The 12,817-nt window shown below is 56.6% G+C and overlaps 1 protein-coding gene across 1 annotated transcript in view; it reads right to left on the reverse strand.

The window, feature by feature from the left end:
- PADI2 (peptidyl arginine deiminase, type II) overlaps positions 1 to 12,817 on the reverse strand; it is a 39,860-nt gene that overhangs the window by 21,258 nt on the left and 5,785 nt on the right. Inside the window, exons 2-5 of the mRNA XM_004679354.2 lie at positions 8,540 to 8,723; positions 7,000 to 7,072; positions 553 to 614; positions 135 to 252 (exon numbers count right to left, since the gene is read on the reverse strand). Coding sequence (XP_004679411.1) covers positions 135 to 252; positions 553 to 614; positions 7,000 to 7,072; positions 8,540 to 8,723 — 437 coding nt within the window. The remainder of the gene's footprint in view (positions 1 to 134; positions 253 to 552; positions 615 to 6,999; positions 7,073 to 8,539; positions 8,724 to 12,817) is intronic.

Genomic DNA, 12,817 nt, shown 5'->3' on the forward strand with positions numbered 1-12,817 from the left:
TGGCCATCTCTGAAACTTGTCTCCTGCTCCTGCTAAAGCCAAGGTCACGCCTGCCTCCACCTTGCCCAGCCCAGGCCTCGGTGGGAAAGTCTGCCGGGCCCCCGCTGCCCTCGCCCGGGGGGACCCCGTGGCACCTTCCTTGCTGTAGACCTTCTGGTCACTGCAGTCCTCCATGGGCAGCAAGGGTGTGTCTCGGTCACAGTTCACCAGCAGGATGGCGCCCTGGCCGTCGGGGCCCCAGCTCCAGGAGGCCTGTGTGACAGGACAGAGGTCAGCACCTTCTTCTCCAGCTTCAGGCAGATTTCCCCAGCCCCAGGGCAGACCCTGCAGGACCCCGAGGGACACAGCCCCAGGATGAGGGTAAAGAGCAGTGGCCGCCCACTGGGGCAGCTTGACCTGACGAACAGCGTCATGGTGAGCCCCCGAGGCAGGCCAGAAGGGGCTCTGGCACAGGGGCTCGGGCATGCTGGCCAAGGCGTCTTGAGCCTCCAGCCTGGCGGCCTGTGCTGGGCGGGGATGGTGCTGGGGGCAGCCTGCCCGGGGGCCGGGTACCTTCCGGGGGTTGTTCTTCTCCACCACGCCATCTCGGTCTGCATCCACATCCAGGGAGATCTCTGGGGACAGACACACAGCTAGTGGCTGAGCCTGCGGGGCCGGGGGGGGGGGGCAGGACAGGCGGGGGTCTGGGGGAAGGGGTGAGCCCCCCCCGACCCGAGGAGGGCATGGCTCTCTCTGTGGCCAACCCCGCCGCCACAGCCCTGCCAACAGTGGCTCCCAGGGCCCCGTGCGGACTCCCAGCGCAGGCCCGGGCGGGGTGGGGGGATGACAGAAGGTCGGGGCTCCCCCCGCTGCAGCGTTTCTCTGCCCATTCTGGTCACTGGGTGGGATGTGCAGGCCTGGGGTCCTGGGTTCGGAGAGGCCCAGTCACACAGGTGGCAGCTCTGTGATTTGAAGCTCCTGTTTTATTATTATGTCTAAGATTTAATTTTATTTATGTATGCATATGAGAGCTGGGATCTAAGCCAGAGGTGTACGTGTTGGAGCAGTGAGAGGAGTCCCCAGAGACAGGGTGGGGAGCAGAACAGGTGGATCCATTGAAACCCACTGCTGAGGGGAGCAGCGGGGAGACAGGAGAGGTCTGCTGCGCCCTGGGGGTCCCTCCCTGGCTGGGGATTGAACTCGGGCACAGTGGCGAGAGAGCGCTGCTCTCTCTCTCACCCCTGCTTTAACCAGGGAGACGCCACGTCCCCTCCTGTGGCGCCTAAGTGAGAAATCCTTAGAGCTTGGCACGGTCAAGGTACCGGGCACACGGGAGGAATACGCGGCCCTCCAGGAATAGAAGTATGGCTGATTCGCCAATGGTCACTGTAACTTTTGATTTGTTTCCTGATTCTGCTGACACACAAGGTACTGAACCAAAGAAATGTTATGAACATTGTGCTTCGTTCTAATGATACTCTTGAAAGGAATGTAACTTCCTCTGTTCTCGATACTGATTTAATTCTGATAAACTCTGCTACAATCTTTAATTCTATTAAATATTAACTCCTGTACACCAGGTGGCTTGTGAAAAGAATGGAGAGAATGATTAAAAGGATTAGCAAGTCAAAAATGATAGATAGGGCATTTGTTTAGCACCACTGAACCTTGAATACACAATGGTTTCTCAGGGTCCTAGGTTGGTTTTGGGCCCCTGAACGACATCTCAGAAATAATACAAAAATGTATTATCTGCCACGCTTCTATTGAAAGAATCATTGTACCCCTACATTTGCTTGCCAAGAAAAACTGTATAAATGCTCTGCACTCTTAAAACTAAATGACATTCAGATATGCGCTCCTAGAAGTCGTGTCTGTCTGTCACTCAGCCTCATCCTTGCCCACTGGGCGCCAGAATGGCCATCTCTGAAACTTGTCTCCTGCTCCTGCTGCGCTGGTCCGCGGCAGGAGACGCTGCAGCTCATATTTTAAAAAGTGTCTGGCGTCTCCCGCTCCGCCCTGGGCATGTGCTCACACGTGTTTGTGGGTGTCTCACTCCCTGTACTCCCAGTGCCTATAGCCCCCCTCCAAGACTTGAGGGAGTCACTTTGGGTGGGAAACTGAGTCTCCACCTGGGGTGGACCGTTTCTCTTTCCTCTTGGAGAGGGGCCCTTCATAGGGGACGGTGGGAGCAGTGACACGAGCCCAAGATTTAGCATCAGGCTGTTCCGGGTTCGAGCGCGGGTTCCTGCTCACCAGCCATGAGGCTTTGGCGGGTTCAGACAGTGTCTCTGCGCCAGTTTCTTTAGTGGCAACAGGAGCCCTGTAGCATTAGGTGACTTGCGCCAATTGCAACTGTAGGCACAGGGGACGCTTTGACTGGGGTGAGTCTTTGTTGTGGGGGGCTGCCTGTGCACCGTAGGGTACTGAGTGGCTTCTCCAGCTTCTGTCCCCTACGTGCCAGCACAAAGCCAGCTGTGTCAACCAAGATGACTCCGGATATTGCCAAATGTACTTGGGGGGCAAAGGTGCCCCCGAGTGGGGGCTGGGAGCAGATGGGAAGGGGCCTGCAGAGCCGCACAGGGCCCAGCCCCCAGCTGCCCAAGTGCGTGGCCTGGATGGAGCTGGGGTTGGGGGTGAAGGTGCTCGGGGGCAGTCCCGTGGCAGGCAGGCCTCTCCCTGGGCTGGGGGGGGAGGAGGGTCCTGGCGCAGGGGGGCCTGGTGTCACCCTGCCCGGGACGGCTCTCCCTGAGCCTGGGGGTGGCTTTCAAGTCCACCCTCAGTCTGAAGCCAGGCTTTTCTGGGCCTAGGGGGAAGCTTTCAGGCAAGGGGGTGCCCCAGAGTCCCTTCTCGGCCACCCTACTGGGGCGTAGGTGCTGTTCCTTACACTGCTCCCCTCGATCCCACGCCACAGACACTGCAGAGCACCTGCTGGGTCCTGGGCCCTGCGTGCGAGGCCGAGTCCTGGTGGGCAGTCAGGGCCCAGGGTCCACTCAGGGCCTCAGTCTGTGTGACAAATGCTGTTTCTACCTTCCAGCGAGAAGCCCAGGCGCAGGGACGTCACCTGGGGCGATGATCTGAGGCTGCGGCAGGGAATGGATTGGGGGGTGGTGGTGAGCAGGGAATGTGCTGCTTTCACCGGCTGCTCCGAAGCCTCCTGCTGCTGGTGAAGAGCCGAGGGCTCCAGTGGACGAGCAGTATTGATTCTGGCTCCCAGACCTCCTTGAACTCTCCAGCTGCACGTGCCCCACAGCACGCGGCCTTTCAGGGAGCTGGCCGCCTGAAGGTCCACGTGGGGGCCTCTCTCCCCCCCCCCCCCCGCTTTTCAAGATGATAGTCACCCCGTGCAGACACTCGGCTGTGACACTCGGACACTTGTGACACCAGGAGAGAGGACCTGTCATCCACCCAGCCACCCCACCTGGCAGGGCAGGAAACAGGTGTGCAGGGGGACAGAGCCGGGCCTCCCACTCGGGTCTCTCACTCCAGAGCCTCGTTCCCTCTGCTGCCCCTGCCTGGTGCGCAGGCTGGGCGGTTTCCACAAGTCAAGGCTGTCTGCAAAGACTCAGGCCTGCCCCCTGAAAGCCATGCTCAGGGGAGCCCCTTCTGGCCTCTGCAGCCCAGTGATTTCTGTCTGTCCTGGAGGCTGCTGGTGCCAAGCTCAGGCCCCAGGAGGGAAATGATGCCAGACTCTCTAGTGCTTTAGGCCATTCTGAATGTCTTAAACCTGTCAAGGCAAGATTTGTGTCCAAAGAGAAATTAAATAGCAGCAAACGGCTCCTCAAGAAAAAAACACAGATATCTGTCCAGCCGCCGGCTCATCTGCCCAACTTCCTCTGTGCCTGAGAGAGGCTGAAGAAACGCTCTCTCTTCCTTCTGAAGCAATCACTTATGAGCACTGTCATATGCTGTTTGCTATTTCTTGATTTATTCAATTCCAACAAGTTGCACTGATTTACTGCTAGGAAATTCGGGCTGTACAAAATTGAGCACTGTTCTCACCCACCTCCCCGCCACCCACACGATTCGTCCCTCCTCACCCCGTCTGGTCTCCTCAGTCAACTGAACTGGCTGCCTCATCCCTCCGCACTCCCTCGGAAAACCCCTCCAGCTATAAGCCATTCTTGCGGGGTTTTTCCTAATGCCCCCAAATCTTCCCCACAATGTCCAATTTAACCCAGCTCCAACGGGCAGCTCCTTGGAAGGACAGGGAACGGGCAGACCTGCCCAGAGTGCTGCCCTCCCGGCCCTCCCCTGCCTTGGGGAGAAGGTGACGTCTGCCTCAGGGTCTTTAGCTTCCAGAGGCTCTGAGCCCTCCCTCAGCTTCCTGGAGCAGCCCCAAGGTGTCAGGTGGCACCCGGAGTGTAGGGGGATTATGGGAAGTGTCACCAGGTTGGGTTCAAGCAGTGCACCCTGAGAAGCCAGACACGGAGACTCAGCTTCTGCACAGAGACCAAGTGTTTTGGCAGGCCGCTGGCCCCCGGGGGCCGTGGCAGGGTGCCTGGCCTTCTTGCCTTACTGGATAGTGGGGGGTGTGGTGGGAGGAAGATGCTTTCCCACAAGGCCAAGTAAGGTGGTCACTCTAGGCTCTGGGGAGGGGCCCTTCGGAGGAGGCCTTTAGGTTGAGGCTGGAAATCTCAAAGCTCTTGCCCAGAGATGGTTCCCCTCCCACCTTCCTCCTTTACAGGAAGGACTTTGCAAGTGTCCTGAAGGTCCTCAGAGGTGTGAGCAAAAAAGCTCAACAGGCTTCTCCTGACCCGCCCGCTGCTCCCTCAGCTGTGTCGTCCATCTGCCTGTTCTGCTCCCCGCTCTGTCTCTGGGGGATCCTCTCACCGCCCCCGCACCTCTGGCCTGTACCCCAGCTCTGAATGCATAAACAAGTAAATCTTAAAAAAACAAAACAAAACAAACCCCTGTGTTACCGCTGGGAAAGTGAGGTACAGAAGCTCTGGGTTAATTCGAGGTCCTATAGCACAGCCTCGGGGAGCTGAGACCAAGCCCCAGAGCCGGATTTGGCCAAAGGCCTCATGAGCTTGTTCTCAGGTCCCAGAAGGAAGATTCTCCAGCCTCACCCAGTGAGATGTGGCTGCCCTATGAGGAGGGAGAGAGGCGAAGAGCGTCTGGCTGGCTCTTGTCACCAGAGCTGCGCTGAATGATTACTTAGGACAGGAAGTTCCTGGACTCCTGGGGCAGATGTCCGTGGGAAACAAGAACAGAAAGTTTCTGGCAGAGCAGTGGGTCCCAAGGGAAATGAAGTTTCCCCAGGGGTCCTGGTAGGACAGGAAACAGCCCACCAGGGGTGAGTTTTTCACACTTTATGACTGCGATGTAAATGCCTGTCTTGGAGTTTTAAGTCTTCCAATGGTGGTGATAACTGGTGGGCAAATTGCTTTATTAATTTTTTTTTTCTTTTTTGGCGGGCAGTTTTTGAGGGGGTAGGCATTTTTTGGGGGGCGATGGACATTTTCCTGGTCTATGGAACCTAAACATCTAGAACTTGTGGCAACTAAATAATTGTTCAATGGGTCCAGTCAATCTTGCTTCCTTTTTAAAAACATTTATCTTTCATATTTATTTATTTATTTTAATTTAATATTTGGACAACGTATGATGTCTCCCCTCAGTCCTGTCTTTGCCATCTAGCCCATGTCTGTCTCGCTTGATGGTGGACGTCTCCTTAGCAGTGCTTTCAGCCGTCTGGGGTCACCCCATTTGCTAGGCCTCAGGCCACAGCCCTGCACGCTGATGTGCTCAGGTGTCTGGTCTCTGTGGGATTGGATTTCCTCGGGGTGGCCAGCTGGGGTTTTGTGCACCTGTGAGCTTCACACACGGGCCAGCCCTCAGCTGCTGCTCCATCACCATCTCCCAGCCCCCCGAAATGGTCCTGGGGACCCTGCCAAGATCGGGCACCCCCTTGGTGCAGAAAGAGGGGCATGTGACCCTCTGCTGGGCCTGCTGGGCAGCAGAGCCCGGGTGGGCAGCTCTTGAAACCCAGGCTGCAGGAGGCTTGGGGACAGTTGCTTTGGGGGCAGCCCTGAGACCCCTGGAGCTGTCAGTCATGGGAATGACTCAGCATGCAAATGCGGTGAGGTCTGTGGTCCCAGCTCGGCTTAGTTGTTTGCCTTGATGAGCCCTGATTTTCTGCATCTGAAAAGGGGCCAATCCTAGCGTCTATCCTGGGATGTAAGAATCGACTGAGATCAGAGTGGAGTGTGCAGCCTGCCACATGGGGTGCTCAGCAGTGCGGTGCCCCTGCCTGTCTTCCCCTTGGCATAGACCCCCAGAGCGCAGCACCCCCCCACCCCCTGTCCACGTGCCCCTGCACAGCCCCAGTCCTGGACACAGAGGAGGAGTTTACTAGATGGAAGTCTCCATTCTTACTTCTCAAGCAGCCCACAGCTGCCTCTCCATGAGTGGTAATGCCAAGCAGCCGCTCTGCTAACGTTCAGCTAAGGCCGGACAGCCCCACCCTCGAAATGTCCTTCCCGCTACGCATTATGTGATATGTATATATATACCACACATATATACATCATTATATATTTATCATAAATAAATAAACAACCTCGCTAGCTGGGCTGGACTCCGCCTCGCCAGGCACCCTGGGCACGCTGCCGTGGTTCTGAAGAACCTGGGAGGGCACCACTCCTGAGCTCTGGACTCACTCTGCTGCTCAGCTGCTGTGTGACGTTGAAGGAGTTCCCTGACCTCTCTGGGCATTACTCCCCCATGTGTCAAATGAAGGGTTTGGGCTTGAGGAGTCAAGGACCAGACTGCAGCTCTGTACCCCTGGGGCTGGGGCTGGGAGGGCTACTTTGTTCTCCTCTCTCTGGTCCACTGCGGGACACCCCCACTCAGGACAGAAGGACCCCGCAAGTGTGGCCTCACTCCTCCGACCTTCATTATTTAGAAGCCCTGAGTGCCAGGTTTGCAGCACTGAGAACTCCCTGTGTCCCCGAGAGGGCAGCGATGCCAGCTCCCACGGACAGTGGCACTCAGGTTACAGCCGCAGCGACTCACCGATGGCCGTGAGGAAGAGCCCAGCCTGGTCAATGGGGGTGCTCCCTTCCTTCTCGTAGTAGCTGACCGTGACCTTGGTGGGGAGCAGGTGCAGTGGGGGGAGAGAAGAGCGGAGGCCACAGGTCACAGGCAGGAAAACTTGCAGCAACCACCCTCTCCACCTCTCACCGCATGGCCTGTCAGTCGGCTCCCTCCAGGTGCCGAGCACTCGAGTGCGTCCGGGAGGCTCCTGGGTGGGTGGCTTGCTTCTCCCAGATTACCAAATGAAACAGGTGCCTCTCAGAGGCCACCGGGGGTGGCCGCCCCCTCCCCCGTGCCCCTTCCTGTGTTCTGCTCTCTACATCTGCCACGGTGGACTGGATACCCAGGGCACAGGGCGAGGCGGTTTTCCTTGCCTCGTGCCCAGCACCAACATGCCGTGGGGCGCATTCTCAGGGAACCCCGTGAGGAGCAGGTCTTATCTTGCCACGTGGGTGTCCAGCACCCCATTTCCCCATGATGTGACTGACCAAGGGTAAGTGTGGCTGTGACTTCCAGTGATTCTGATATTGTGTCATTCAGCCGGCCACAATGTTTTTTTAAAATTATTTTTACATCATTCTTCATGTTGGGCCTTTTTCCGTCTTGGTTGTCATCCCCAGGACTTCCCACCGCCATTTTCACCCATGTGCCATCACCACAGTCCCGTGCACCTTCCCTCACTCCCTTCCCCCCCATTTTTGATCCCATTGCCCACTCCACCCCTGTAAAATGTCTCTGGTATATAGTTGCTTGTATTTTTCATTTTATCTTTATTACAATTCGGCCACAGTTTTAACCCGGTGTGAAGTCACCTGTCCAGTCTAACCCTGAACGAAGCGAGCCCGGAGCCACGAGCCCCGCTCAGTATGAGGCTGAGCATGACCTGTGCCGTGAACATTTCTCCATATTGACATCCTGCCCTAGTGGCAGTATTTGGATTGAGTCAAGTGCACCGGCTTCTGTTAGGGGAAATGATGTCCTCAGGAGCTCTGCCGAGCTCTGTGGACTCCATCCCCTACTCCAGGTATTGAAACTACAACTCCCAGCAATAACAAGGAGAGAACTGTGAGGGCCCAAGGGTGGAGCTAAGCAGGCATTCTGGGACTTTTGGGGAAATAGAGGAAGCCATTTTAGACAGCTCTCTCTGGACCACGTGGCTCTCTGGACGCAGGGGCTGTGTGGACCACGTGGCTGGTGACTATCAGTATTACTGGAGTTCCAAGTCAGCGGAACTGGTCGATGCTCTAGTTAACTTGTCTCTCTCTCTCTCCCTGGGTTGTTCCTTTTCCTTTCCCCGTTTGTAAATAAACCCATTACTGACCCTTTCTGTGTGTGCCAGCTGAATTTTAAGTGCTCAGCTGAGGACCCACAGCCAGGCACCCCAGTTCACACTGGGGTGCCGTAACACTTCTTTTCCCCCTTCTGACGTGACCACTAGCAAATGAAGATGCTGTGTGTGGCCGAGTCCCCGTCCCCAGCACGGGGTCCCAGCGCCACCGTGGCTCCCGCGGGCTGGTACCTTGTCGCTGCTGGCCTCGGCGCTCGCCTGCGTCATGCTGAGCCGCAGCGTGGTGCTGGGCGACAGGGGCCAGCGCTGCTTGCCGTTGGTGGCCACCTCCTCGGCCTGCCCGTCACGAACCACCTCCACCTGCACATGCTCCGTGCGCTTCAGGCTGAAGGTCTGTGCCCCGGCAGGAGCCGCGCTGTGGGGGAGAGAGCCAGTTAGGGGGCTCCCTGGGACAGGCAGGTCAGGGCTTTTGGGGGGAGCCCTGGAGGGGCAGGGCTATTGGGCCACAGGTCATCCTGTCTGGAGAACCCTAAAGGACCCAGCTGCACTGCACCTATCGGGTCCTTCCAGGGCTGCTGGTTGCAAATACAGACAGTGGCTCCTGGAGTCTCAGCGTCAGTCCAGTTGGCCTGGGAGTGGGGGTGTCCAGGAAGTTTTAGGAGCTACTGTGGGTGCAGGGGTACAGGGCATTTGAGCCACGGGTCTGTATGTGCTGCTGGGTAGTTAGAGCCCGGGGGTCGAGGCCGTGAGTGGGAGTCTAGGGAGACCACCAGCAGGGGGCTCTGGTCTCGGGCACTGGCTGGACAGAGTGGGCGAGGCTCTGGGAGTGGAGCTCAGCAAAGCAGCTCCGGGCTATTCTATCTCTTGCCCACAGCCTCCTTCTAAACTACTCAGCCACCGTATGTATATCACTTGCTGGCCGCGGCCTGCTGCCCTGTCCACAGCCATCAATAGGAGAGGCCCAGGGTCTCTTCACAAACGCTGGCTACATGAGCCCAAGGTCTGGGTTCCAGCCCAGAGTTGCCAGCAACTTGCTGAAGGGGTCTTGAGTGTGTCCCTTGCATGTCCGAGGGTCCCTCTGCTGTCCCCTAAGACACAGGAAGACCCCGCAGGCCTGTCGCTCGTCCCGACACAGGATGACCCCACAGGCCTGCGGAGCTTCCTCTAGCCTCCTGAAGCTGTCACTGGCTTGCAAACCCCAGGGCAGGGTTTGGGGGCTTCTAGCCCAGCTCCGCTGTTCCTTCCGAGCCAGCCTGGCACCATGGAGGGACATCCCAGACAGAGGGTGGAGCTGAGCGACAGAGTGTGGCCCTGTAAACACGGCATCCCTCATGGGCGGGGCGCATGCGCGGACAGGCCGGATGAGGGGGTGCAGGGAAGACTGGGTGTTTAGTAAGTGGCTCATCTGTGCACGGCGAGGATTAAGGGTTCTCGGTCCCGAGACGGGAGTTCTGTTTAAAGTTAGAAGAACAATGTGTGTTGATTTGAGAAAAAAGTTGAGTTTTAATGGTAAGATTTTTGAAATTTAAAAATTTTTTAAATTTAAAAACTTAAAAAGGAATGTGGTTTTGGGAAAGGTCACGAGTCTGGGAAATCGTGGGCTGGGGCCTGGGACCCATTCTCCAGGTGAGTCGGCTTTGCCTGGCGCCCCCGGGGTGGCCCTGGGAAGTGCTTCCCTCGGCTTCAAGTGTGTAGTGAGAGAAGAGGATGGGGCAGGTCACAGGGGGCTGGAGTGGGGGGTGGGGAGCTCAGAGGAACACTCTGGGCCAGTGGTGGGCGGGGGTGGTAGGTACTTGATCTGGTTTTACATACTGAGTTTCTGCGTGCAGTGTTTTTGTGTGTGCATACCATTCTATTTAGGAAAAAAGTGCTTTACCAGTGCACAGGGCTGGGTGATCTTTGAGGACGCCAGCTCTTCCAAAAGGGGCTGTAAGAGATGCTTCCTGCCACAGTCATTCCTCTGGACCAGTGAGAAACTGGAGGAGGCGTCAGAGGCTCAGAGGGTTCACCCCCAGCCCACACTGGTGCTCTGGGCCCCACAGCCTCCTGCCACCCCGCACGAGGCCTGCTCTGAGCTGAGCAAACAGCTATTCTTGGGTCCAGGCTGGCAGAAGCAACAAAGGCTCCATTGTCTCCCATGGGTGCTTCTGGCAGCTCCCTCCCCAGGAAGAAGAAACCTGAAACTGGAGAGCCCGGGTTGTGGGCACCCACTGTCCTGGGATACTGCAGGGAAGGGCCCAGAAAGGTATCCAGGGAAAGAATGCAGTGCTGGTAGTGGCCGTGATCTCTGGGAAAGAGGGCCAAGATCGTGTGTGAGAACTGCATTATGGTACTCTGTCCCTGAACGGGCTGGAAGAAAGTGTCCAGTCCCTGCACAAGCTAGCATCCATCCCGGGGCCCTGACTCTCCAGTCCTGAGCTGGCCAGGGGCAGCTCAGGAAGACCAAAGCGACAGGCTGACATATGGCCCGCAGCCTCTGAGTCAGAACAGCAGGAGTGTTTCAATGCTTCAAAGTCTGTGGCTGAAAACCAGAAATTGCCAACACCGAGCGTAGCGTACTGTTTGATTGCTGCGCTCCTGGACATAAGAAGCTGACGGCTCCCTTCTTTCCTCAAACTTGGGGCTGGCAGAGCGGTTCCCTGAGAGTGAGACTCGTGGAGTCCTCACTTTATCCAGTGTTAGAAATACAGTTTCAGGCTCATCATTTCAGTTCACCGAGGGATGGTAGGGCAGGCTGCGGGGCCCAGGGGACGTCCGCCCCGCCCACCCTGGCGTCCCAGGCCTCGGCCATTCCTCCATCGGGAATAAAGAAAGGGACACAGAATTCGCCCGTTTTGGTTTTCTAAACTGTATAATCAGAGTGATTTTTTTTTAAAGATTTATTTATTTGTGCATACAGAACTGGGGTACAGGCCAGAGGTCAGGGGCGGCGAGAGGCTTCACCAGAGACAGAGTGGGGAGCAGAACAGGCAGATCCACGAAGTACACTGCTGAGGGGAGCAGCGGGCGGGTCAGGAGAGGTCTGCCGCGCCATGTGGATCTCCTCTGGGGCAGGTGGGGATCGAACTCTTGGCGAAAGTGGCTTAAGCTTCTTAGTGCAGTGCTTTAACCCGCTGCACCACCAGGGAGGGCCCAGAGTGATTTTTTTAGAAAAGACAGATTTTTAAAAAAAGAAATCAGGTCGCTTGCCTGCTTGAAAATATGCGGCCGGGGCTCTCCCTGGTGGCACAACGGGTTAAAGCACAGCATCATGAAGCCCCTGCAGCACGAGTTCGATACCTGGGAGCTGACCCACACGGCGCAGCAGACCTCTCCTGACCCGCCCGCTGCTCCTCTCAGCAGTGTACTTTGTCAGTCTGCCGGTTCTGCTCCCCTTCCTGTCTCTGGTGAATCCTCTCACCCACCACACCTCTAGCCTGTACCCCAGTTCTGTATGCATAGATAAATAAATCTTAAAAAAAAAAAAAAGAAAAGAAAATGCACAGACGACTGATACAGGTTTCATACAATAAACCTGCACTCGAGGGAGGCCAGTGGCTACCAGGGCTCCCCCACCTCTCAGCTGACCCCTCCCTCTCCCTGCAGCTCCCCCATCCCCCGGGTCAGCTGCTCGCCTGTCCACCTCGCTTACACTGGCACAGGCTGCTCCTTCTGCCGGGGGCACTTCCCCGACTTCCCTGCCTGGTGGCTGCCCACGCCCCTGGGAGACCCAGCTGCTCAGTGTCTCCGGGTTTGTTTCACCTTGTGAACTCCCTGAAGGTAGGGGCTGTGTTTTCTTTTTGTTTCAGTACCTGATCTCGTCTAGGGATACAGTATGTGTTTGCTTCAGGAGGGGCTGGAAGAGCAGGGAATGCTTATGTGGCCATTGATACAACATGTATTGACTGAGCACTGACTGAGTGCCAGGCGTAGCTGTAGATGTTGGAAGAAGACTAGAAAAGACGACAGCATGTTCTCTCGGTCCATGGAGCCCACGCTCCAGTGTCAGGAAAAGATTCTCAAGGCTCACTCGGTTGATTGCATGATCAGAGCTATAAAGAAAAGTCTGAGGGACCATGAGGCCCTGGCCTGCAGTCAAGGAGGCTTCCTGGAGGAAGTGGCATCTGGCAGATGATTAGACCAGTGGTTCTTAGTTTGGAGTGTACCTCAGCATTACCTGGGTGACAATACAGGTTGATGACCCAGCCCCAGTTTGACTCAGCTGGTCGGATCGGGGGGCCTAAGAAACTGCTTTCCTCCCCTGCCCCAACTCAACTGAAGAAAAACTGACCAAGAAAATTGCATACATTTATAGTGTATCACATGGCGATCTGCTGTATACATATTGTGGAATGAGAAACTATTTCTAAGCAGCTCCCAGGTGGGGTTAACACGCTGGTTCAGGGACCAGTGTAGACCCGCAGACTTGGTCAAAAGGAGGTGCAGAAGAGCAGAGGTTTCCAGGCAGCAAGGACAGCTTGGGTGACGGCCTGAGGCCAGCATTAGCCCAGCAGGTTCGAGAAAACCAGA

Source organism: Condylura cristata, unplaced genomic scaffold (genome assembly GCF_000260355.1).
Source record: "Condylura cristata isolate star-nosed mole 26May11 unplaced genomic scaffold, ConCri1.0 scaffold00008, whole genome shotgun sequence".
NCBI classification, from domain to species: Eukaryota; Metazoa; Chordata; class Mammalia; order Eulipotyphla; family Talpidae; genus Condylura; species Condylura cristata.